Below are 26,131 nucleotides of genomic sequence, written 5' to 3'. Positions count from 1 at the left end.
TAAAATTGGAAGTGTCTTGGCAATGTTTCGACGAAGTCTCATTCGTCATCTTCAGGCTTCAGCTTCGTGCTTCTGGGAGCAATGTGTGATCGCAGCTGTTTCTTCCTTTTAACTGCTAGAGGGGGTTTGAACTGATTGGGTGGGAGCTTGGCTGTGCTCTGATTGGATGGAAGTTTTTTTGTGCTCTGATTGGCTGGGAGTGTGTCCTGTTTGGGTGGGGGCTATATGTTTATACCTCCTTATATGTCCATATATATATATATATATATATGTATATATATATAGTTTGAACCCCCACTAGCAGTTAAAAAGGAAGAAACAGCTGCAATCACACATTGCTCCCAGAAGCACGAAGCTGAAGCCTGAAGATGACGAATGAGACTTCGTCAAAACGTCGCCAAGACACTTCCAATTTTATGCGGGAGAAAACCCGAATAACCAAAGACCTACATACAAACACCTGCGAAAACCTCAGGGAAAAATATATATATATATTTATATATAAATATACATATATTTATATATATATAATATAATAATATAATATAATATATTATAATATATAATATAATATATTATAATAATAAATATAATATTGCTCCCAGAAGCACGAAGCTGAAGCCTGAAGATGACGAATGAGACTTCGTCGAAACGTCGCCAAGACACTTCCAATTTTACACGGGAGAAAACCCGAACAACCAAAGACCTATATATATATATATTTATATATATATAAATATATATATATTTATATATATATAAATATATAAATATATAAATATATATATATGCTTATACCTCCTTATATGTCCTCATATATATATTTATATATTATATAATCTTTTTGTGTGATGCTTATATATATATTATTGTGACTAAATAAATAAATAAATAAATAAATAAATAAATAAATAAATAAATAAAGAGTTGGAAGGGACCTTGGAGGTCTTCTAGTCCAACCCCCTGCCCAGGCAGGAAACCCTACTCTATTTCAGACAAATGGCTATCCAACATTTTCTTAAAAATTTCCAGTGTTGAGCATTCGCGCCAGCCGAGATGAACTAGATGAACTAGTAGTAGTCACTACTTTTCAGCAGCTTTACATTTTAAACGGCAAAAGACAGCTTTGGATCCCCAACCGTATCCCAAATGACGTTGACGTTCAACCCGGAAGCCTATTTATTTTGACATATGTCTATTTTTGGAATCTCCGTCTTAGGGAGTAGCTTCCGCTTCCGATAGGAGTCCCGCCCTGATCAGGATGAGCGGAGGAGGGAAGAAGCGCGACGCATCTGATGGTAACGCAACTAGGAATCCAAAGGGGGTGATGCGCGGATCCGTAGTCCTCTTCCACTTTTCATGTACAAAGCGAAGTGCGCTTATCGTGAAATCCGCTTTATTTAAAAAATAATAATAATAACCAAACTCCCTTGTTTCCAGCATTTGAAAGTCCTTCGTGACGAACTCAACTATAGGATGCAGAGTGTTAGGATCTTCGCATTCCCCTTCGTTTTTTTTACAACACCCCAATCGGACATTTTCCAAATTTTACATTTCCCACCATCGCCAGGAAATGTATAGGAGTGCTGCTCTTTGGGAAGGCTTAAGAGTGGAACGTCACGTCTTTGTCTGATACGTACTTATTTTGTAACAAAACAATGTTTATTCTTTAAAAAAAAATTTTTAAAAGAATACCAGCTAAAAATGCAAACTAAGGAGAAAAAGAAAAAAAAATTTTTTTATACTTATCAATAGTCACTGGCCTACCAATGAATTTGCTATTGTAATATAAATAATACAAGATATTATATTGTAATATATAGATATTCTATTGTAAAATATCACAGAATCTCTACCATAATAAAATATATTGCTGCAATATTGACAAAGTTGCACAGCATTTAGTAGCTTTGCAGTAAGCTTTCCTGCTTATGGTCTTGTTGCCTAGCAAATTTTTTAACAGATGGAGAATGTTATTCATCCTCAAGATATTGAAGTATCTATGAGAAAAGACTCTATTTCTTTTTGTTTTTATGTGATTTACATATGCTAGCCTGTCGTTATAATTTTCTTTTTTTCTTTTTGATTTGGAGAATGTGCTGCCATCCTGCTACGTTATCTTCAGGAGCAGAACCGGCCTCATAGTGCTCAGGATGTCTTTAGCAATTTACAGAAACAACATGGATTGGGCAAGACGGTAAGACAAGATGTCAGAAGTGCATTGTGGGACTTGTGTTAGCTCCAGTGGTCAAAATAACATCGCACTTCAATTTCCAAATGTATGCTACATATCTTTTAAATTCTCCAAATTGGGTATTTTAATTTAACATAATCCTAATCTACAAGAATAATGAATGTTCATAATGTTCATGACATGAGTCCTTGAAGAAACCAATTAGTTAAGAAATACTATTGTTTCTCTGTTTATGGCATCAGTTTTTATTTGTACTGTGTAATGCAGCATGTTACAATTTAAGCAGACACATTCACATATTGGCACTAATTCCTAACTACCTACACCACCTGAGTTGGCAGATTTCTTCTGAAATGCCATGTGTATTTTGAAGAATTGTGCTCAGCTCTCCTATAGCAAAGAATTTTCTCTTGTCAAATTTTCATTTTCCTTTGATGTTGAAACAATTTGCAATTTTTATTTCAGTCCTCCACTTTGTTGTGAATTTTTCTCATTCTGCATTTTCTTGTTTTCTGTTTGACTTAGGCTGTAGTGAAGGCACTGGAGCAGTTGGCTCAGCAAGGGAAGATCAACGAAAAGGTTTATGGGAAACAGAAGATTTATTTTCCAGATCAGGTGAAATGCCATTCTGTGAAACTTAAATTTAATTTCTACCACCCCAGGGAAAAAAACAGAAAACAAAGCCTCAGCAAGAAAACTAACTCAGTCTGTTTCAGGACTGCCAAAATCCATGTGCTTTTCTAAAACCAATAACCAATATCAACAACTAGAGCTATCTAGATCCACCTTATATACCAGCTGTTACACATCTTCAATTTCTCTTTTCCAGAGTCTTTTAGTAAGTTAAAAGACTCTGATGCCAGCCCAACACTTCTACAAGTTAGAATTAGCTTCTGATCTCAGTTTGTTTTTATTAGCTAGCTACATTAAACATTTGTTTGGGTTTCTGTCTGGATATGTGAACAGCCAGCAGGAAGATGTATAGTAGCTGGTACATAAGATGGATCTAGGTCACCAATTTTTGCGGCTTGGTGGCTGGCTGGTGGGGGGAGGGGAACCATGCTGCGCGAGCACAAGTTCATATGCAGCTGGACTGCAAGTCAAGCTGCGCATGCACATGCCTGTGTGCCATCCCTCACACACAATCATCTAACATGATTTATGTATATTTTCTATTATGATATAATGGAATAAACCACATTCCAAGCAATCAAGTTTTTGTGAAAATAAAACCTTTCATTATATGCATCCCCAGGGGTGCCAGCCCACCCCTTGCATCAGTCAAGCTGCACATGCACACACGCATTGCCAGCTTGTGGCCCAGTTGCAAATAAGCCACAGCCTGGTAGTGGACTGTGGCCCAAAGATTGGGGACCCCTGATCTAGACAACTCTGGTTTTTGATGCATGCCATGAAGGTATTGGCCTGGGACATAGGAATCCCACATTCATCTCTCTTCTTATCCCCCAAGTTCCTGTGTCTGCCAACCAATTTCATCTTTGCAGGGGTAAATTGAAGGAGGGAGTGCCATAATTCTTCATGCGTTCTGAGTTTCTGAAGGAAGATGGGATAGAAATCTAAAAATAGAACAATTACATAAATAAAAATATTAGTTACCAGGAAACGAAAGTGGAAAGCTATCACCCTCTAGTAGAAGCATGTGAGCTTCCCAGATGAATCCAGCAGTTGACAGACTACAGACTACTGTAGATGACCAGATGATGAAATTTTCTTATATAAATTAAGTTGAATCTTAATATTACAAGACAAATATTTTTATACTGTTGTACCAAATTTTTAAGCATCAGAGAAAGAATCTTGATGGAGATGCTGTTTTACAGTTTTACTAAATAAGCCAATTGCTTCTTAGCTGAAAATTATTGAAAATTGATAATGATTGTTTTGGAAGAGAAGTGCATTGGCTGAACATACTATAAGGATAGTACAAGGATATACAATGAAGGTTTTATTTTCACAAAAACTTGATTGCTTGGAATGTGGTTTATTCCATTATATCATAATAGAAAATATACATAAATCATGTTAGATTAATGCTCTCTCCTATACATGTTTTTCCAGAATCGTTTTGGTAACATGAGTGAATCAGAACTCAAGGGCTTGGACAATGAGATTTCAGAACTGTCTTGCAAGGTTCAGACACTTCAACAGAACTGTCGTCACATGGAATCAGGTGCGTTCAGGAAGGTTAAATCAGTATGTTGAGTGTGGATACGTGTGCAATTGAGTGGTTGAATGCCATGGAAACTTTGGGAACTGTTTTTATCTGAACTGCAGCTGGGATGCCTGCAAGCCTTCCCACTGACCAGTGCTATTTCAGCTATTCTAACTAGCAATTCCATTCCAGAACTGAAAGAACTGAAGGGCTCTATGACAACCCCAGAGATGGTTAAAGAAATTGAAGAGTTAAAAAAAGATTGTGCCAATTATACAGAGAAACTGGAATTGATCAAATCTGCTGCCAATCATGTGTCCCCTGAGGAGAAAGAAAAGGTAACAAAGCTGCAAAGGGAGGGTCCAGTGGCAGGGAAAGGGATAGTTCAGACTGCCCATTCTGGTTGCCCCGCTATCCTATACCAACCATATATAAGGGCCGTGGAAGTGCTGAGTATTCCAAAATTAAGTCAAGCATCACAGAGAGAAGAGTTTTAGGACTCCAAAACACATTATTCTTTGCTAATAATCAAATCTTAATAATGGTCACAGACCAGCATACAGAGGGTTTATTTATTTATTTATTTATTTTATTAAATTTTTATACCGCCCTTCTCCCGAAGGACTCAGGGCGGTGTACAGCCGGAATAAAATACAGAATATATACAATTAAAAGAAATTAAAATAAACTATTACTAAACGGCCGGTAATTTAAAAGATTTAAAAATTTAAAATATTACTAAAACCCCAATTTAAAATCAACTATTTATGCCAGTCCCGCTTGAATGAATAAATATGTTTTTAGCTCACGACGTAAGGTCCGAAGATCAGGCACTTGACGTAAGCCAGGGGGGAGTTCGTTCCAGAGCATCGGTGCTCCCACAGAGAAGGCCCTACTCCTGGGGGCCGCCAGCCGACATTGTTTGGCGGACGGCACCCTGAGAAGGCCCTCTCTGTGAGAGTGTACGGGTCGATGGGAGGCATAAGGTAACAGCAGGTGGTCTCGTAAGTACCTGGGTCCTAAGCCATGGAGCGCTTTAAAGGTGGTAACCAGAATCTTGAAGCGCACCCGAAAGACTACAGGAAGCCAGTGCAGACTACGGAGCAGTGGTGTTACATGGGAGCCATGAGCGGCTCCCATTACCACTCGCGCAGCTGCATTCTGGACTAACTGCAGCCTCCGGGTGTACCTCAAGGGCAGCCCCATGTAGAGAGCATTGCAATAATCCAGCCAAGACATAACCAGAGCGTGAGTGACTGTGCATAAGGCCTCCCGGTCAAGGAAGGGACGCAACTGGCGAACCAAGCGAACTTGGTAAAAGGCCCTCCTGGTGACGGCCGCCAGATGTTCATCAAAGGACAGCCGACCATCCAGGAGGATGCCCAAGTTGCGAACCACCTCCTTTGGGGCCACTAACTCGCCCCCAACAGTCAGCTGCGGGAGCAGCTGACTGTCCCGGGATGCCGGCATCCACAGCCACTCCGTCTTGGAGGGATTGAGCTTGAGTCTGTTTCTCCCCATCCAGACCCATACAGCTTCCAGGCACCGGGACAGCACTTCGACCGCTTCGTTGGGGTGGTCCGGGGTGGAAAAGTACAGCTGAGTATCATCAGCGTACAGATGATAACTCACCCCGAAACCACTGATGACCTCACCCAGCGGCTTCATATAGATGTTGAACAGGGTAGGCGAGTGAATCGACCCCTGAGGTACCCCACAAGTGAGGCCCCTCGAGGACGACCTCTGCCCCCCTGTCAACACCGTCTGCGACCGGTCGGAGAGATAGGAGGAGAACCACCGATAAACGGTGCCTCCCACTCCCAATCCCTCCAACCGGCGCAGCAGGATACCATGGTCGATGGTATCAAAAGCCGCTGAGAGATCTAATAGGACCAAGGCAGAGGAACAACCCCTGTCCCTGGCCCTCCAGAGGTCATCCACCAACGCGACCAAAGCCGTCTCCGTGCTGTAACCGGGTCGGAAGCCGGACTGGAACGGGTCTAGATAGACAGCTTCCTCCAGGTGCCGGGGAAGCTGCCATGCAACCACACTCTCTACAACCTTCGCTAAGAAGCGAAGGTTGGAAACTGGACGATAATTTCCCAAAATAGCTGGGTCCAGGGAAGGCTTCTTCAGGAGAGGTCTCTCCACCGCCTCCTTCAAGGCGGCGGGGAAAACCCTTTCAACCAAAGAAGCATTTATAATCCCCTGGAGCCAGCCTCGTGTCACTTCCTCAGCAGCCAGTACTAACCAGGAAGGACACGGGTCCAGTAAACACGTAGTTGCATGCAACTTCCCCAGCAACCTGTCCACGTCCTCGAGAGCCACAGAATCAAACTCATCCCAAATAACCTCAACAAGACGAGTCTCTGCCACCTCGGCTGAATCATCGCAATCATGGTCCAAGCTATCACGAAGCTGAACGATTTTATCGTATAGATAACCGTTAAACTCCTCGGCTCGTCCCTGCAAGGGGTCATCCCGTCCCTCCTGTTGAAGGAGGGAACGGGTCACCCGAAACAGGGCGGCCGGGTGGTTATCTGCCGATGCAATGAGGGTGGAAACGTAGGAACGCTTCGCCTCCCTCATTGCCACTAGGTAGGTCCTAGTAAAGGACCTCACTAGTGTCCGATCAGCCTCGGAACGGCTGGACCTCCAAACACTCTCTAGGCGTCTTCTCCGGCGTTTCATCTCTCTCAGCTCCCCGGAGAACCAGGGAGCCAATTGAGATCTACGCCGGCTCAGAGGCCGCAAAGGCACGACACGGTCCAAAGCCCCAGCCGCGGCCCGTTCCCAAGCCGCAACCAGTTCTTCAGTCGTGCCGTGGGTAAGATCTTCAGGAAACGGCCCAAGCTCCGTCAGGAACCTCTTCGGGTCCATCAGGCGCCTGGGACGGAACCAACGCATCGGCTCTGTCTCCCTGCGGTGGTGAGCAGCGGTTCAAAAGGGTTAAGGTGCAGTCAGTTAAAAACACAGATTAAAAAAAGCTAAAAAATATAAAATAGAAAGTGTATATAAAAATCTAAAGGGAAGAGTAGAAGTATTAGGTATAGGGTAACATAAAGCTTAATATGTGGAAGACTATATCAGTTTACATAGTACTCTAATAAGTTACATGCTCATTAAGTTTAGTTTATGGCACATATCATTAGCCAGTGAATTGTACAGAAATTTGCAACATTGTAAATATTTATTTGCTACAGTAACAATTGTTCATGGGATCTGGGGAATTCCTACAACGTGGCATACACCAAGAGCACTGAAAATCTAATTGTCTAATTAAAATTAATTCTAATTTGCATTAAATGGGAATAAACATGAATGCTCTTTTAAGGCCCTTTTCTTGCAGGTAGTTTGTCAATACTCAGTTTGGGATGCTGCAGCCTTCGTTCCTAAATCAAAACTGGCTGCAGTCTGAGCTGTTTCATTGGAATAAGGATTGCTTGGGTTTTGTTGATTGCAGGTATACAATGAGAAAAAGCTGTACTGCAAAGAATGGCGTCGTCGCAAGAGAATGGTAAAACACAATTATTTACGGTTTAAAAAATGATGTGTTGAGTATGTATCTAGGAAACCAACAGAATACATTCTAAATATCCTATTTTTCAAGTATAAAAGATAAGATTTAAGTGATGGCTTACAATATACAGCTGCAGACTGACTTTCCATGTATAATTTAATCTGGTTATTGAATGCACGGATTCATGCCTATTATCTGTAAAACTAAATGGTGCGTTCTTCCTCTCTTTATGTTGAAAATAATTTGCTTATTTGTGTCAGAAGCATCAAAATTAAAATAAAACATATGCCATAAAATTTATAATATAAAATACAAGATTAAAATATGTACAAGATAGTTGGAAATAAGAGTATAACTTTCTTGGCATGGATGTTTTGGTAAGCTTCAGCTGTTGAAAAATGTAGCAATATGGAAAGTTATGTGTGCTCTAAGAACTGCACCTTCATTTTCTTTGTGTAAATTGTTAGACCATAGGATTCTTGGAAACCAAACACTTACCCTTTTGGATCAATTATACTAAAAATATGGGAAATGGATTATTGAAAAGGTAGAATAGCTACAAATAATTGTGAAAAATACTTTTATTTTTCTTAAATCAGTCTGTTTTTAACAAATATTTCCAATTGATTTTTCTTTTTAATAAGAATTTAATATGAAGTTTTATATCTCCTTAAAATGGAAGTTCCTGTTTCTATTTTTTTTTCATACTTCTTTTTGAATCGTATTTAGGTAAAATTATAGAAAAAATGTTGACTTAGATTTTGAAAAGTGATTTTTATTTTTATCATTATTGTCTGTTATTATGAGAAATTTTGTTTTCAGATTTACAGAGTAACTTTCCAATTGCTTACTAGCCGTATTTTCAACTAACTAAGAGAAATTCATATATTTTCTCCTATAATTACCAGATCTGTATTATTTCTGTCTGCCAATCTTTTTGTAGAAAGAATAGCAACTAAACATAAGACATAACTTTCTCAACAGGCAACAGAATTACTTGATGCAATCCTTGAAGGCTATCCTAAAAGCAAGAAACAGTTCTTTGTGAGTATTACATTTTAACTAATATTGAGAGCCACAGGGATATAAGCAGGCGTTTCTTGGTCAGTTCCAGTGGTAGGTTGCTACCGGTTCTCCCCAGTTTGGGAGAGCCGGTAACGGAAATTTTGATACAAGAGTGAACTGGTTCGCTCCGAATGTCAGCTGGGCCCTCCCCAATGCTATTCCTACCTTTATTCCTTTGTTTTTAGCTCAGTTGTAAGGCACGGCAGAATGGATTGCCATGCCTCAACTGTTTTTTTACTCATTGCGCTTGTGCGTTTGGTGCATGCAAGCGGTGATAGCATGCAAAGTGCGTGCGCGATGCAAACCAGTGGTAAAACTGGTTAGAACCCACCACTGTCAGTTCCAACTGTGGATTGTTCAACTACTGGGCCAGTTATGATCTGCAAAATGCTCTTATTTTCATTTATTAACACCTTAAAAGAACATGTGTTGTTTCTTGTTCAGGAGGAAGTTGGCATTGAGACAGATGAAGATTTCAATGTTACAGTACCTTCTGTGTGAACCAAGATCTCATCTGCGTAATTGAAATCTAAGCATTCAAGTTTCAGTTTCTCATTCTGTTGCTAATTTTCAGAACTTAAAAATATTTGCATTCATTGGTGATAAGCACACCTCCCATTTTACACTTTAGTTTTTTCCTAGTATTTCTCCATAGGACTTCCTAATCAGTCTGATTATTTTGTTCTTAAAGTAGTTAGAACGAAATGTTAATATGCACTTGAGAAAATGGGGGAGGGGGCTCAAAATACTTGAATTTCAGATACTAATTTCTCTGCAATTGGCCTGCATATTGTGTTAACAGCATATTATGCCATTAAAGCAACACTGTTAGAGTGAGCTAATTATCCCACCAAGAATTGGGGAAATTTTAATGTCAGTTGTTATTTAGCCATCATGCTTTGCTTTATGCTATGAGTCACCTTGTGAGATGCAAACACATTGAATACATTTTCTCCAAGTTAATTGGGCAATTGTGGGAGGGAGAACAGCTGGGTTCTTTGTTACATGGAAGAAAAACAATGTACCTTGGAAAATTGATATTAAAAGATTAGTTTCCTGACTTGGGCAAGTGGCTATTGGATTAGATCAAAGATCAGCATATTCATGTGACTGGCAGTTGCACTACAAGATCATATTGCCAAAGTTTGGAAGTAAAATACAAATTTTCAGTAGCACAAGGACTTTATTTTTACTAAAGGTAATACTGTTCCCTTAAGCCAGATGTATAATGCATTCATTTTGACATTTCAAGTTGCTGACCCCCTCTTCAAATAAGGGCCAATAGAAATTCCTACCTGAAGTTGTCAGTGAAAGATTATATGTAATTCAGAGTCCAAAATAATAGAATAGCCACCCAGTCTGGAAATTAGCATTTTATACAATTACCATGAAATAACAAGTAATTTCAACCAAAATACTTAAGCCCAGTCTTCTAAAATACTTTAGATAAAATCAGGCAAAGCCAACAAGTCATTCAACCACATAGCAAATTTATTAGAACTGCGTGTCATAATAAAAAAATAGCAAGGTCTTGTCTTGTCTGAGTTAATGTCCTTCTCCACCAACCAGCAGTAGATCCAGAAAGCAGTGCCTATAAAAGACAGTGGACCCACCTTTGCAGCAAAAAAAAAAAAGGAGCTGCAGAAGGGAGTTGGCTTAATTCACTTCATTGCATTATTAGAAACCGAGGCTGCAAGAGACTAAAAGGTATTGCCCCTTTATTGCTAATACAACATAATTGATAAGCCTATTCAGACTTTTAATCCATAGAATTGAAGTGAAGACAAATAATGATTGCATATAGGTTAATTTAAAAAAGCTGGAGGTTGGCTACACAACAGAAGGTTGTTGCTAGATGACTTACTATTCAAGGCTATCAGAATGTATTATACAAAGGAAGGCCGTTTATTGCTTAACTTCCCTGGTTCTCTGCCCTTAACCCAAGGTAAATGCTACATGGAGTCATGATAGTATGTGAAACAGCTTTGTTTTTATAATCATTACACTAGCTACTGCACCTTGAACCAACTTTAGATATAACATGTAGGTATTTAGAAAAAGTATTTTAACAAACTGAGGTGAAGAGACATTAAGAAAAGAATTTGGCTCATTGTGAAACCCTGGTATATTGTAAATACGTTTCTATTAGATCAGCTACATTTATGCATAGGAACAGGTAGAGCCAAGGCTTGAAAAAGAGATGGCAGCAAGCAATCCCCATGAACTGAGAGCTGATTATTTTTCTTCTCATCTGAAGAGCTTGCAGTGTAAACTGAGAGATTTCCAGAGGTAAACCAAATCTGTAGCCCTAAAAAAAGCTTGAGATGGAATTGCTGGAAGGAATAAAGCTTCTTGGCCATTTATCTCCAAATTAGGCTCCTTCAAAGCTTTCTCTTTGATTAGTAGAGTTGGCTCTTCAGTCGTTGCAGTACACCAATGACAATGTCTCGCAGGGTCTGTGGAAAAAGGCACTAAGTAAATTGATAACGAACTGTTTCTGGTATAATCTATCCTTTGAAAGATTATGGTAGGTGTAGAATTAAATCACCAAAAATCACTGTTCTATTTCTAAAGTCTGACTATGGCAGTTTCTCAACCTTTTAGCATTGGAATAGAACTTTCATCACCTACATTGCAGCAAGATTATGGAAAAAAATGCTGTTTCCATTCAAGTGCTTTATTTTTTTCCTCCTAAGCAGTGCCAAGAATACCTTCCTGTGAAAGACATGACCATTTCTGCCACTTTTAGGCTATTTATTAAGCACAAAAGCCAGTCAGAGAAGCTGACTAATGTTATTTAAAGGACAGCAATGGATATCCACATTATGAATTTTTTATATGATTACCTCTGAATTCAGGATTCCACTAGCGAATCAGGCATATTTTTCCTGTATGTGATATTGGCCATACGTTCTTATGTTCTGGAATTACCTGTGGCTTGCAGTGCTCTTCTATCCAGCTGAAAACACAAGCTGAGAGCTCCTGAAAGCTTGTTACAGAGATGGAGGCATTAAAGGACTGGAACAAAGAGTCCATGATACCCTGGAAAACGTTGAACTTCACTTGGTCAGAGATCTGGTTCTTTCCTTCACTGGGATTGTCCTGGTGAGCTTTAACAATATCTTCATAGTTTCTGAAATGCATATATGTAGTTAGTTAATTTAGCAGAAAACATGTGGAATAATCAGATCTGGAATAATAAATTATCATTTTATAGAAGAAACATTTCTTAAAGATAGGATGGAAGAGTTGTAATAATAAATGATAATCATGTTACAGAGTAAACATTTCTCAAAGATAGAATGCAATTTACTGTTGAACTAAAAATATCTGTCTCCTCCCTTCCTTCCTGTAGGCATACATATTCAAGGTAATATATGTCAGGGTTCTCCAACCTTGGTCCCTTTAAGACTTGTGAACTTCAACTCCCAGAGTCCCTCAACCAACAAAGTTGGCTGAGGAACTCTGGGAGTTGAAGTCCACAAGTCTTAAAGGGGCCAAGGTTGGAGACCCCTGACATATGTAACATTCTTTACTATTTTTCCTGAAAATCATAGCCCTGACTGAGCTAAGAAAGTCAATCTGTGACCTTCCATAACTGAAGGTAGTTTAAAACATAGATCTCCCAGCTCTTAGTTCTAATACATCACTTTATTTTGGGGAGGTCAGCTAGTGAATCATGAATATACAAATGCACAAGTCTTACACTTTCATGATGTTCAAGGCCATTACATCTTTCCGGAGAGTGGAGACCTCTTCCTCTTGTTTCTTTTTTTCTTTGTGCAAGAATTGAATATAATCAATAGCTGGGTAGCAGAGAAAGCAACAATTTAGAAAGGAGCCTTTAAGTTTTTTCAAAGCCCAACCTACAACACCTGGCTATTCAGGTATTTCTAAACTCAAGTTACATTAAAGGTGCCATTCCACTCCCTAGAACCGGGATGGCGAACCTGTGGCATGCGTAGCCATATCGGTGGGCACATGAGCATTGCCCTAGCTCAGCTCCGACATGCATGCATGCACCGGCCAACTGATTTTTGGCCCTTCCCAGCCTATCAGAAGTCAGGAACAAGCTGTTTCTAGCCTCCAGAGGGCCTTGGGGGTGGGGAGGGCTGTTTTCGCCCTCCCCAGGCTCCAAGAAAGCCTCTGGAGCCAGGGGAAGGTGAAAAACGGTCCTACTGGGCCCACTGTGCCATTGTGTACCAAAAGCCGGGGGAAACGTATTGGGGTACATTGAATTATAGGTGTGGGCACGCACACACACGACCCCCCTATGCTCCCCCCCCTCTTTTGGCACCCAACAGCAAAAAGATTAGCCATCACTGCCCTAGAATGAAGACAGAGTTAAATAGATTCACAAACACTAAGACTAACAAGTTTTGGAGAACCATGTTAAGTGTATGATGGCAATAAAGTAAGTGTTCTACCTATACGTTTTATAACTTTTTTTTTTAAAGATGTAAATTTTAGTTAAAAAGCATAAGCTTTCATCAGCTGCAGGTCACTAGCAAATGCCGAGAGTGGTTAAACTGACAAAAGATTTAAACTAGAATTGAGCAACTGCTAGCTCAATAGTAGTCTTTTTGGAAATCAGACACATTTTCAAAGCTGTCACATATAATCTGCATAGCCTCTCCCTCCCCTATCTCTGCAACAATCTAGCCACTATATATCTCCTACAAAATGGATTACAGAGCTCATGAAAATTTACACCTTTTATTAAAATATTTTAATCAGAAAAGTGATTATTCTACTCCATTTTATTCAATTTGTTAGAATACAGTAGTAAGATTCAGCTATTTACAGAATTTAATAGTTATATAATGCAAACTCTGAAATTTGTACAAATTTCTGGGAAACTTATAATGGGTAAATGATCGGCCAAGAAACAGATAATCTTGGGAGCCCTACTCACTCTTCTGCAGCACAATCGCCTTGCTTAGCTTCTGGGAGCCTATTGAGAAATCTTGCTGCTGGCATGTGGGTACAATTGCTTGCAAATCATCATAACCTTTCTGTTAGAAAAACAAAAACATTACAACTCACTTATCAAATCTGCCACGTACGACAAGAAAATTATAAACAAGTAGTAGAATCTGGTCAGTAAATCTATTCCTTTACCTGTTCTTCCAAAGTGGAAGCTTTGTAAATTCCTTGTAAGGAATTTGAAATGCAATAAATAGCAAGCACACATATATATGGTTTGTCATATTCTCACCTTGATAGCATCCCTCCGCTTTTGCTCAGCTTGTGTATGAGCACGTCGACGACGATCCTTGTATGATTCTTTGTAGGTATCTTGTTGGTAATCAGAGTCTTCATCATCTGTGGCATGAAAAGAATCTTTGTTGGCAAAGCAAGGAAGGGAAGTCATTGTGAGTGCTTCCAATAATTTCCTAATCACAAAGTTTCAATTTATTGAAAGAAGATCCAATAGACTATTTAAGAATCATTAACAGCATTGCTTAGCCTCAGATTTATTTTCCAAAGTCAAAGAGAAGTAATTTGACCGTAGCTTTATAACTTAAGAAAATAGTCCCTAAAAGACACTTTCATTTCAGCATAGATACTTAAGAAAATAATTCCTTCAACTTTCAGTTGCAATTGAAAAATTGGTTACTTCCCTTAAAGCAATATAATGTTTAAGTGATATATGAAGAACCAAATTGTTTAATAAAAATAACAAACTTTTGGGATACATAACCTAAAGACTCAAGATTAATAAAGAATTCTATGTAACTGATGCTAAATAAGGCAGGAATCAGCAATGTTATGTCCATTGGTATCTTGAAAGGAGCCCAGAAATCAATTGCAGTTAATATAAAAGAAAGAGTTTAAAATTACTTAGATTTTTGGAGAAGCATGTGGAAAACCAGAAAAGATAATGTACCTAAACTAATTAATAAACTGGTTTGCAAACTATCTAAAACAAAAAACAACAACACTGAAATATAATAAAAAGAACCTGTCATTTTCAGATATTCAATATATATATCAGTGACTATTAAAAATTCTTCAAAAATAACAAAAGTAGAAAACAGGAAAGGGTGTCAAACTCAATTTCACTCAGGGCCGCATCAGCATTATGGTTGCCCTCAAAGAGCCAATTGCATGTAAGACTATGACAATTCACAGTGGCCAGGTGGACGTGGCTGGGTGGTCACGGCTGGGTTGCTGCGACTAGGTGGGTATGGCTGGCTCAGTGCTGCTCACTGGTCATCGCTGACTTGGAATGGAACAAACCGCACTGGCTAACTCGATGTGGGGACAATTCGGTGCTCCACAAGTTCCTTGCCTCCCCAGATTGCTGGCAGCCAAGCGCATGCACACGCACATTGCATTCTCAGTTTTGGGACTTTAGCAGCAGAGGCGCTGGTGGCGGGTGCAGTGCAGCTGCTGGGACCCTGCTATGTGCTGACCGTTTTCTGGCACCAGGTGGCCACCATGAAGTTGCTGTAGATAAGTGCATAGTACCGTGTTTCCCTAAAAATAAGACCCTATCTTATGGTTTTTTGAACACCGAAATAAGGGGTTGGCCTTATTTTCAGGGGGTCTTATTATTTTGGGGCACAATTTTGGGGTGGCAAGTGGGGAGGGGGAGAAGCAAGAGTCAGGAAGCCCTGCCATGCCCGGCGAGTGGGGGGAGAAGAGATGGCAAAAATCATGGCTGCTTTTGCAGCTGATTGAGGCTGCAAAAGCAGCAGGAGGCCCCACGCATCTTGCCTTCAAGAACAGTCTGTCTGACCTCAATTGGTTGCCAAGAGCTTGGCCCCAACTGAGGAGCCCACAGCCCGGCACTTGAGAGGGTCTTGGGGCGGGAAAGCCTCTTTACACAACCCAGCCTCTCTTTCAGGTGGGCAGGAAGCCCCCTCCTACCATGCAGCTGGCTGGTTGAGAATTGGGCAGTCCTGGGAACTGCTCTCCGGCTGGACACGGAACTCCGGCAGGAAGGCATCTCCTTTGGGCTAATGAGCACCAGCCTGCATGCCTACTTGGTGCTGCAGGTGCCAGGCTACAATCCTGGGTCTGGTGAGTGCTGCAGCTCTCAGGCCAGCTGAGCACAGAGCTAGCACAAGAGTTGCAGCAGCCACTAGGGCCAGGGCCCGAAAAGCGCCTGGCTTGGGGTAGCTGTAGCCTGGCCCCTGCAGCACCAAATAGGTGTGTAGGCCAGTGCTCAGCAGCCCAAATATTTGACAATGCAGGCTGGTCCCTATTGGGCACCAAACATTTTTCACCCACTTCATCTCCCTCTGGGCGAAAAGTGTGTGGCAGTTCAAGAGAACAAATATCTCTGTGTGAGTGACAGAGAAAGAGAGAAATGGTGGAGGGGAATCGGGTAAGAGGACCAAGCCTCCCCTGCCCAGAAGCAACATGCAGCCTCATAGTAACAAGAATTGTCTGCAATTCTCCTTACTGTAAGAGGCTGCACGTTGCAAAGAAGAACAAAGCAAGGCAGTGGGGTGGTGGTGAAGGACAAAGCAAGGCAAGGGCTACAGAGCTGTCCCAAGGCCCTGCATCAGCTTACCTGAAGGTCCTTCAGCCAGGCCACCCATGCTAAACCTTCCCCCTCCCACCAGGGCAGCCACATCATTTCACTAACCTGCTTTCCAGCTCCATTCTCCACTGCACGTTCAGGAAAGAAAGTCCAAGTCTGTTGGACTACGGTAAAAAAAGAATACTGGTAGTTCAGACCTTCCAACTTCTCATGAAGAAAAAAAAAATCTCACAAAGTTGGAAGGTGTTTTTACCATAGTCCCACAGACTACTTTTCTTGCCCTGCATGTGACGGTGGAGAATGGAGCTGGAAAGCAGGTTAGAGAAGGGATATGGCTGCCTTGGTGAGAGACCTCTATATGTGTGTGTAGGGGGGGGGGGGGAAGAGACAACATTGCTGTCAGCCCTGGATAACTCTCCGAGGTTGGATCCGATCTCTCTCTCTCTCTCTCTCTCTCTCTCTCTCACACACACACACACACACACACACCCCGTTCTTTCTTTCAGATCACAGCACAGATGCCCCCGCCAAGGTTGCAAGGCTGAAGTCTTCGGATGGAGCATTTTGGGAATGTGCGTCTGTGCTGCAATCCCAAGTAAAGAAAGACTGGCAGGAAAAGGGGAAGGAGGCCGATAGATGGGGGGTGCTTTGGAGATCTGGGCCGAATTGCACAGCCCTTGCTGGCTCATCTGATCAGCAGGCAGCAATTATAGGGCTGAGCCTCCAGGAGGTGACTGGGGAAGGGAAGGGCTGCCTCCTGTGCTGGTCACACCCATCCCTTCACTAGGACTTATTTTCAGGGGAGGGTGTATATTTACGCAGGTCTCTACTGCGCATGTCCAAGATGGCGCCGCGCCGCTGAACAGCTGTGGCAGCGACGGGCCTATCTTGGACCCGACCGGGTCGGGGGGGGGTCTTTTGGACAGCTTTGACCCCCCGCCCGGGTAGAGGACAGTACGACGGATCGGAGGATGGGCGAAACGAAGCGGGGCGCCCCCGGGTTCCTTCGGGAGGAGTCCCGGAGCACTCCCCCTCCCCCCGGCGGCGATAAGACCGGCGGCGGCCTGGCATTTTCCAGCGGCGGCGGTGGTCGGCTTTTCGGCGGCTGCAGCGGCGGCCTAGCTTAGCTCTGCCCTAGGAAGGGCTTTAGAGCCTCTCCTCTTCGCCCCTCGGTCTGCGGTGTCAGAGGTGGGGGCCTTTTCCAACGGCGGCGGTCGAGTTTTCGGCGGCGGCGGCGGCCTGGCCTGGCGTTGCTCCTGGAGGAGCCTTGGAGCTCTCTCCCTCCGGTGGTGGCAGCGATGGCGGCGGCCTGGCCGGACCGGCCTGGTGGGGGCCTAGCCTGTCAGTGGGCGGCTGGGTCCCGCGGTGGCATGACCCAGCAGGCCCGGCGGGTGAGTGGCCTACTCCAGCTGACGGCCTGGCTTAGCGACCATGAAGAGGCCCAATGGTCACCTTCTTTGCCACTCTGAAGGTTATCCACGGACCTAGGGGACTCTGGGACCTAGGGGACCTAGGGGACTTCTTTGCCACTCTGAAGGTTATCCCCGGCCCAGGGGACGCCCTCCCTACCATCTTGAGGGCGTCTATGGCCGTCTGTGGGGGCTTTTTTGAGTCCTTTGCCCCCCCCCCCCGGATTTTGGGAGAGAGGCGTCTCGTCGGTGGAGTGGCTGGCCATTAGGCACGTGCCCGTCCTCTTTGTCACCTTGAAGGACGATCACGGGCCATGTGGCCGCCTTTTTTCATCATCTTAGAGGATGCCTAAGGGCCGGCTGCAAGGGGACCTTTTGAAGATCTTTGGCCCCAGTGGGGTGAATTGAGGCGGGTCCTGGACAATCCTAGCTGGACTACTGTAGGACTTTATCCTTTTCCCCCATTTCCTCGTCCATAGTCCACCCCTCGGGATAGGAGGGGTTGGTGCTCTGATTTACTCATGGCGGTTTTTCATCTACCGCCTAAGAACTATATTTCGTCTGTCTTTCACCCAGAACTACTGGTGTGTCAATTTCCATCGTGACAGGTCCAGGATGGGTCTGCTTGCCAGACTTTTAGCATGCGGACATTTACTGCGGCTGACCTTCTTGCCCTGCGAGATTCCCCTCTCATGGTTTGGCCCTCCACGCTATCGAGGGCCCATCTTGAGGACGGGTTTTGGAACCCGAGATGGCATGCCAAAATAGGAGACTCAGGGTTTTTAATTAATTGTTTTAATAGATTTTTAAGGGAATTTTAATGGGAATTTTAAGGGGAGGGTGGGGGGGAGGGATTCGACGGGTGGGGGAGAGAACCCGTCGGGAGGTGGGAGGGTTAAGGCGGGCGTTGGGGTAGCCCGTCGGGAGGAGCCAGTCCTTGCAGCGTGCTCGTGACGGTTTTAATAGGTTCGGAGGTTGGGGGAGCTTGCGTTCCTGTTGGTGAGGGTGGCCTGATTTCCACGGTAAGTGGGAGGGGCAGATATGGCGGAAGGGGATCATATCGTTCTGGGGGCGCGCCCGATGTGTGCAGCGGTCGCGCCCGATCCCGTCCTTTCCGTTCCCGGATGGTCAAGACCCCCAGAGCCTGGGCCTTCGGCTGATGTTATGCAACGCATGGTCCGTAGTTAATAAGGCCCCCCTAATATACGACCTTATCCAGGGGGGCGCTGCGGACCTTATAGGCGTTACGGAAACCTGGCTGGGCACGGAAGGGGGTGTGCCCCTTGTTGAGATGTGCCCACCGGGTTTCCGTGCATTCCATCAGCCGAGGGCCCAGGGTAGGGGTGGGGGGGTGGCGGTTGTGATTAGAGAGTCTAGAGCCGAGGGAGACCACTGTACCTCAGATTGCCGGGTGCGAATCCCTCTTTGTGAGATGGGGTCATAGGTGCCAGATGGGTTTGCTGATCACGTACCTGGCTCCTTGCTGCGTGACAGCTGCCCTGCCCGAGCTCCTGGAGGTGCTGGCCGGGGTGGCAGTTGAGACCCCCAGACTTTTAGTTATGGGGGACTTTAACTTGCCATCGTCCGGCTCGTCATCAACGGCAGCTCGGGAGTTCATGGCTTCCATGACGGCCTTGGACCTGACCCAAGTAGTTGATGGCCCTACTCACATTGGGGGTGGCACTCTGGACTTGATTTTTGTCTCTGGTCAGTGGTTGAGAGATCTGGACTTAAAGGAAATAGTCACTGAACCTCTGTCATGGTCAGATCACTCTCTTCTTCGCTTGGACTTTCTGACCGCCATTCACCACCGCAGGGAGACGGAGCCGACACGTTGGTTCCGTCCCAGGCGCCTGATGGACCCGGAGGGGTTCCGGACGGAGCTTGGGCCATTTCCTGAGAGTCTGGCTCACGGCTCGGCTGAGGAACTTGTTGCGGCCTGGGAACGGGCCGCAGCGGGGGCCTTAGACCGGGTCGTGCCTTTGCGGCCTCTGACCCGGCGCAGGTCCCAACCGGCTCCTTGGTTCTCCGAGGAGCTGAGAGGGATGAAGCGCCGGAGAAGACGCCTAGAGAGTTCCTGGAGGTCTAGCCGTTCAGAAGCTGATCGGACACTAGTGAAGTCCTATACTAGGGCTTACCTAGTGGCATTGAGGGAAGGAGGCGTAGCTACGCCTCCTCCCTCATTGCATCGGCAGATAACCGCCCAGCCGCCCTGTTTCGGGTGACCCGCTCCCTCCTACACCAGGGGGAGCAGGATGACCCATTGCAGGGACGTGCTGAGGAGTTTAACGGTTATCTATACGATAAAATCGTTCAGCTTCGGGATGGTTTGGACCAAGATTGCGGTGATACGGGTGAGACGGCTGAGGGTGGTCTTGGTGACATTTTATGGGATGAGTTTGACCCTGTCGCTCCCGAGGACATGGACAGGTTGTTGGGGAGGCTGAATGCCACCACATGTTTACTGGACCCGTGCCCCTCCTGGTTGGTGCTGGCCACGAAGGAGGTGACACGAGGCTGGCTCCAGGCGATTACGAGCGCTTCTTTGGTGGAGGGTGTCTTTCCGGCCGCCTTGAAAGAGGCGGTGGTGAGGCCCCTCCTCAAGAAGCCTTCCCTGGACCCGGCTGTTTTAGGTAATTATCGTCCGGTCTCCAACCCGCCGCGGCGAAGGTTGTAGAGAGTATGGTGGCATATCAGTTTCCCTTGCACCTGGATGAAACTGTCTATCTAGACCCGTTCCAGTCCAGTTTCCGGCCCGGTTACAGCACGGAGACGGCTTTGGTCGCGTTGGTGGATGATCTCTGGAGGGCCAGGGATAGGGGTTGTTCCTCTGCCCTGGTCCTATTAGACCTCTCAGCGGCTTTCGATACCATCGACCATGGTATCCTGCTGCGCCGGTTGGAGGGATTGGGAGTGGAGGCACCGTTTATCGGTGGTTCTCCTCCTATCTCTCCGACGGTCGCAGTCGGTGTTGACAGGGGCAGAGGTCGGCCCGAGGCGCCTCACTTGTGGGGTGCCGCAGGATCGATCCTCGCCCTTCTGTTCAACATCTACATGAAGCCGCTGGGTGAGATCATCAGTGGGTTCGTGTGAGGTACCAGCTGTATGCGGATGACACCCAGCTGTACTTTTCACACCGGACCACCCCAACGGCTATCGAAGTGCTGTCCCGGTGTCTGGAGGCCGTACGGGTCTGGATGGGGAGAAACAGGCTCAAGCTCAATCCCTCCAAGACAGAGTGGCTGTGGATGCCGGCATCCCGGTACAGTCAGCTAAATCCGCGGCTGACCATCGGTGGCGAGTCATTGGCCCCGATGGAGAGGGTGCGCAACTTAGGCGTCCTCCTGGATGAACGGCTGTCTCTAGAAGATCATTTGACGGCCGTCTCCAGGAGAGCGTTCTACCAGGTTCGCCTGGTGCGCCAGTTGCGCCCCTTTCTGGACCGGGAGGCCCTATGCACGGTCACTCACGCTCTCGTGACGTCTCGCCTGGATTCCTGCAACGCTCTCTACATGGGGCTTCCCTTGAAGGGCATCCGGAGGCTGCAGTTAGTCCAGAATGCGGCTGCGGGTGATAGAGGAGCCCTCGTGGCTCCCGCATAACACCCATCCTGCGCAGGCTGCACTGGCTACCTGTGGCCTTCCGGGTGCGCTTCAAGGTTTTGGTGACCACCTTTAAAGTGCTCCATGGCATAGGGCCGGGTTATCTACGGGACCGCCTACTGCGACCAGATACCTCTCACCGACCCGTGCGCTCTCACAGAGAGGGACTCCTCAGGGTGCCGTCAGCTAGGCAGTGTCGTTTGGCGACGCCCAGGGGAAGGGCCTTCTCTGTGGGGGCTCCCACCCTCTGGAACGAACTCCCCCCAGGACTCCGTCAACTTCCTGACCTTCGAACCTTCCGTCGCGAGCTTAAAACACACCTATTTATCTGCGCGGGACTGGAATAGTTTTTTAAATTTTCTAAATTTTAAATTTTTAAATTTTATAGGGGTTTTAATTGGTTTTAATATCTATATTATTTTTAATAATTAGGCTTTCTGAATATGTTTTCTTAATGGTTTTCTTACTACTAACAGAGATACAAAAGTGGGCAGTAGATATAAAAAGGTTGACCACCCCTGGTGTAGACTTAGTTTTTGCTTACACAAACTTCAGGCAGGAACTGTTTAGAATTATAGAGTGTTGGTACAATAATTAAAAAATTCCATTTCTAAATCTACAGTTTTCACAAAGCAAGGTTACACTCGCTTAAGTTAATTTCCAACATGTTGAGTTTGCATTGTACAAATAAAAATTAGATTTAGTATTGTCACCTGATAGTCCCTACTTACAAGAACTTTTAGTAATAGAGATGTCAAACCCCGACTGGTTTGCCATACCTGGGGAGAAGAGGGAATTGGAGAGTGCAGCGGCAGGAACAGCTATGCGGCGGCATGCTGTGAGGCAGCCCAGGCAGCGACAAGGTGCCCAGCTGGGACAGCTTCAGCTCTGGGTGCAGCATGAAGAGGCAGCAAAGGAGGCAATGGCAGCATTATCGCCCGCACAGCTGATTGGCAGCCTTCTGAGACCCAGCTGGCTGCCAGCGGATGTAACAGCATGCGGAGTGAAAGCGGTCTACAGGCCGTGGGACAGAGGCTGGTGTGGACCAAGCACCGGATGGTGGATCGAGGTGCCTGTGGAACCAGATGCTGACGCCAGATGGTGCTTGAGTGTGAGGGGAGGAGTTGAGGGGGAGGGGGGGCTGAGGGACGCCAGATGGTGGTTGAGTGTGACGGGGGGAGCTGAGGGACATGATACCGCCTATAAAGAGCGCTGGGAGGCGGTAGCTCCCAGCACTGACTTTGCAATGGACTACTATATATCAATTGCCTTAGGCTATAGACTTGAATAAACCTGTATCCAATGGTTCCAGAGCATGTTTGCTTCTGTGTTCACTAGGCCACAAGAGGAAATTAGATCAACACTCTGGTTATTACCAAGTCAGAAGGCTATAGGAATTGACGGGATATCTAAAGAAATATGGCAAGCAACAGAAGAAGAATCGATCAAGATTCTAATCAATTTATACTAACAAATCCAAAGATTGATGCATAGATTGGAAGAAGTCTACCTAAATACCAATATCAAAGAAAGATTGCTTAACAGAATATGCAAATCATTCTATTAATATCCTTGATTTCATATGGTAGTAAAATAATATTAGAATCATCTAATGCAGATTACAGCATTACATGAAAGGAAATGCTAGATGTTCAAGGTCATTTCAGAAAAGGCAGAGGAAGAAATATATTATTGTTGGTGTACACTAAATAACTGGAAAAGCCAAAGAATAACTAATAAAGGTCTGCATGTGCTTCACTGATCATAAAAAAAAAGCCTTTGATCATTTCAAGCTATAAAATATGCTTTAAAAAAATCCAAAACCATCTCACTATCTTTATGTGGAACCTATGCACAAGTCAGGAAATCAAATTACAAGCAGAACATGGCAAAAGATGGCAAAGAAGTGAGGCAGGATTGTATACTCTATGCTTATTTATTCCACCTACCTGTGAAATATATTTTGAAGGAAACTGGATGGAAGAAGATGAGCTTGATTTTAAAAATGGAGGAAGACACATCAAAAACTTACCCTATGCTGATGATTACTCTGATAGCTGAAAATAAAATGATATGCAAAGTCTAGCAATGAAAGTCAAGGAGCATAGTGAAAAATGGAACTAAGATTAAATATAAAGACCAGACGAAGGGCAACAAATACAACAACCAGACTGAGAACTAATAATGAAGATATTGAAGTAGTGGATAGCTTTTACCATTTTGGATCGCCTATTTACAGCCATTTAGAAGCAAATCAAGAATATAAGACAAAGGTACATTTCACTACACACTTAAGACTAGAAAACTGTTTTTTATTGAGAGGAAAGGAAGCAATCCATACCTGTATTTGGTACTGAAGAGGCACTAGTAGAACCAATACTATTAGCTCTTGATACAATCATCACTTTTTTTCTGTTTTCCACAAAGAGTGCTAGAAAATAAATACAAAAGTATTGATAACTCAAACTAATTTAGTAATTCTTTAGATACTATTTGCTGTTCAATAAATATTTTTTTTAAAATTGATAGTCCTGGTTATATTTGAAGCAAAGATTCTAATAGGTATTGATTGCAATTATGCAATACAAAAGAATAACTGTTTCGTTAGCAAGTATTCTATGCACTGCAGTGAATGGTATTATCATTTGGCAAAATTAGTTTATCTCTCCTTTCTTTCTTCCCCTCTGCTGCACTTGGTTCTCTTGTCATTTTGATTTCAAGGCAAGGACACTATTCTCTACCTGTTTTATTAGGAATTCATTCAAAGCACAATATGAAGTAAGCAAAGACTATGTGCTTCTTAAATATTGCTCATGTGAACAAACTTTGGGAAAATAAGAAATGAAAGCAACCACAAATAATGCTTAACTAGTACTATAAACTAAAACATGTGAACTCCCTAGTATTAATTCTTCATAGAAGAATTACACCAGGGAAAGAGAAAGAGAAAGGGATTAAAACTTACCAGAATCCAACCCATTGTCATTATAAGAAATATTAACCTGTTGAAGTATGTCACAAAGAGAAAATATAAGAGATCATTTTTCCATTGTTCAACTTCGATAACTCAAAATTGTGAACTGTATTAAATAAATTTCCCTAACCATCTCTTAAAGGTCCATGGTGATTACACAAAGAGGTATGCTCAATGGATCTACTGTTATCTCACACAGAATATATAAAATAAGTAAGCACTGTCTATAAACACACATAGAAAGAGTCCAATTTGTATCATCAGTTTTTAGTTTGTTTCTGAGCAACAAATTAAGGCATATTTTAACAATACTAAGCCAACATTTTGTTTATTTTCCTCTGGAAAAAATATCCCTATGGAAAGAGTTAAATTTACAATGCAAGGATATAATCCCCTAAAATGCTTTAGTCTTATCCTTGCACAATTTGTTGCAATAGAGAAACAAGAAGGGAAGCAATGAAGTGTTGCAACATTAAAAGTTATAAAGTTCAAACTCTGGATATGAGGGAAACAATACTTTGCCTCAAAGAAAATATACTAATATAAATTAGAAAGTTGGTCACTCTTCTGTTCTACCCAGCATGCTAGTGACAATAATACTTAATAAAGTGCAATCAATAAAGTCTCAGATAAAAAGTTATTTTTCAATAAAGATAGTTTTGAGCATGCCAATCATGCTTATGTTTGCTATCTATAATTTTAAGGTGGGAATTTAATTGTTGTCTCTCTTCATTTCTGTTTTATGTAGGATAATTTGCAATGAGATAAACAGCAACAAATTTACTAGCTCACCTATAAACAAACATCGTCATCCGCACTTTAATTATCATGGCAGAAAAAGCTACTGCTATCAATGGAGCAACAGTCTTATTAATTCCAGGAGTAATCTCTTTAGAATCTTAAAGTGTCTATTTTATTATGCTATCTATGCAACAAACCAAATTCAACGAATCTTGGCATGACATATTCCTGGGAAGCCAGTGGCTATGTTTACACAACTTATTACTCCATGGCTTATTAAACCATTGTGTACCCAATTAATCCAGTTGAGAATTTGCACAACAGCGCGCAATCACACCCGGCTACATTTGCTCACTGAACCAAACTAATGTATCGGCTACCTTCAGCCTAAGATATTGCAGGAACCCAACCTGAAATATCACTCCCATCCCAGTTATAGGCAACGAGTCCTGAACACAGACAACTTTCTACGGTTAACTCAACACGGCAAGAAAAAAAGTAATCTTCCTATGTTCGGAGAGGTTCGCTAGACTACTAATTTACATTTTATTTACTTATTAGAATTTGCCAAACAAAAACGACAACAAGAGTAACAGAATAAAAATACAATGACAGGGACGATAAGCACGTTAGTAGTGCACGCCCACTCTCCATCTATAATACTGGATCCCAACGAACAACTGAAATCTTTCCTAAAAATACTGTCTGCTCTGACGGCTGATTCTGTCCCTCGCTTTTCCTATTCGCATCGCTCACTTTTCCTCCCCAAGGAGCCTCCGAAGAGACGCTCGACGGCTCCGCCATCTTTTCCCCTCCCTTTGGCACATGCTCACGTCTCATCTCCAGAGCGGCCAATCAAGTTCGGGGAGCGCACTTCCGGGAAGAAGGAGCTTGGATCGGAAGGGATTCTGGGAGATGTAGTTTCTCTGGCCTCTAAAATTGACTCTGTGGGTTCCCC

At 43.6% G+C, this 26,131-nt stretch overlaps 2 protein-coding genes and 1 long non-coding RNA gene across 7 annotated transcripts; 2 read left to right on the top strand and 1 right to left on the bottom strand.

The window, feature by feature from the left end:
- Positions 1-1,223: 1,223 nt before the first annotated feature.
- PSMC3IP (PSMC3 interacting protein) lies at positions 1,224-10,482 on the top strand. The gene is made up of 8 exons (XM_058179566.1): positions 1,224-1,298; positions 2,094-2,197; positions 2,720-2,809; positions 4,274-4,385; positions 4,560-4,705; positions 7,831-7,884; positions 8,872-8,931; positions 9,397-10,482. The coding sequence occupies exons 1-8, from the start codon at positions 1,262-1,264 to the stop codon at positions 9,451-9,453; spliced, it is 660 nt and encodes a 219-aa protein (XP_058035549.1). The 5' UTR covers positions 1,224-1,261; the 3' UTR covers positions 9,454-10,482.
- On the bottom strand, positions 10,268-26,131 carry MLX (MAX dimerization protein MLX). Of its 5 annotated transcripts, none has more exons than XM_058179565.1 (8): positions 26,007-26,131; positions 24,424-24,460; positions 23,800-23,889; positions 14,171-14,295; positions 13,868-13,967; positions 12,659-12,758; positions 11,884-12,085; positions 10,268-11,408 (listed from the first exon to the last, which is right to left on the bottom strand). In XM_058179565.1, exons 3-8 carry the CDS (start codon positions 23,858-23,860, stop codon positions 11,352-11,354), a joined length of 645 nt encoding a protein of 214 aa, XP_058035548.1. In that variant the 5' UTR covers positions 23,861-23,889; positions 24,424-24,460; positions 26,007-26,131; the 3' UTR covers positions 10,268-11,351. The 5 variants fall into 5 exon arrangements, with proteins under 5 accessions (XP_058035548.1, XP_058035544.1, XP_058035545.1 ...); XM_058179561.1 differs by having other exon boundaries at positions 25,930-26,045; XM_058179562.1 differs by having other exon boundaries at positions 14,171-14,277; positions 25,930-26,045.
- LOC131196602 (uncharacterized) lies at positions 11,400-14,147 on the top strand. The gene is made up of 2 exons (XR_009154778.1): positions 11,400-12,337; positions 12,455-14,147. It is a non-coding gene; the product is annotated as an uncharacterized LOC131196602 (long non-coding RNA).

The sequence above is a fragment of the Ahaetulla prasina genome, chromosome 4 (genome assembly GCF_028640845.1).
Source record: "Ahaetulla prasina isolate Xishuangbanna chromosome 4, ASM2864084v1, whole genome shotgun sequence".
NCBI classification, from domain to species: Eukaryota; Metazoa; Chordata; class Lepidosauria; order Squamata; family Colubridae; genus Ahaetulla; species Ahaetulla prasina.
The sequence above is the reverse complement of the archived record's forward strand: the minus strand, read 5'-3'. Positions and strand labels throughout refer to the sequence as shown.

Bases quoted from the DNA above. Each gene is read 5' to 3' on its own strand.
- PSMC3IP (XM_058179566.1), top strand. From the start codon at position 1,262: ATGAGCGGAGGAGGGAAGAAGCGCGACGCATCTGATG. The intron at 7,885-8,871 runs GTAAAACACAAT...CTTTCTCAACAG, and splicing joins GGCGTCGTCGCAAGAGAATG to GCAACAGAATTACTTGATGC. The intron at 8,932-9,396 runs GTGAGTATTACA...TTTCTTGTTCAG, and splicing joins AAAGCAAGAAACAGTTCTTT to GAGGAAGTTGGCATTGAGAC.
- MLX (XM_058179561.1), bottom strand. From the start codon at position 26,013: ATGAGACGTGAGCATGTGCCAAAGGGAGGGGAAAAGATGGCGGAGCCG. The intron at 12,759-13,867 runs GTGAGTAGGGCT...TCTGCTACCCAG, and splicing joins GGCGATTGTGCTGCAGAAGA to CTATTGATTATATTCAATTC. The intron at 11,409-11,883 runs GTAATTCCAGAA...CTTTTTCCACAG, and splicing joins AAGAGCACTGCAAGCCACAG to ACCCTGCGAGACATTGTCAT.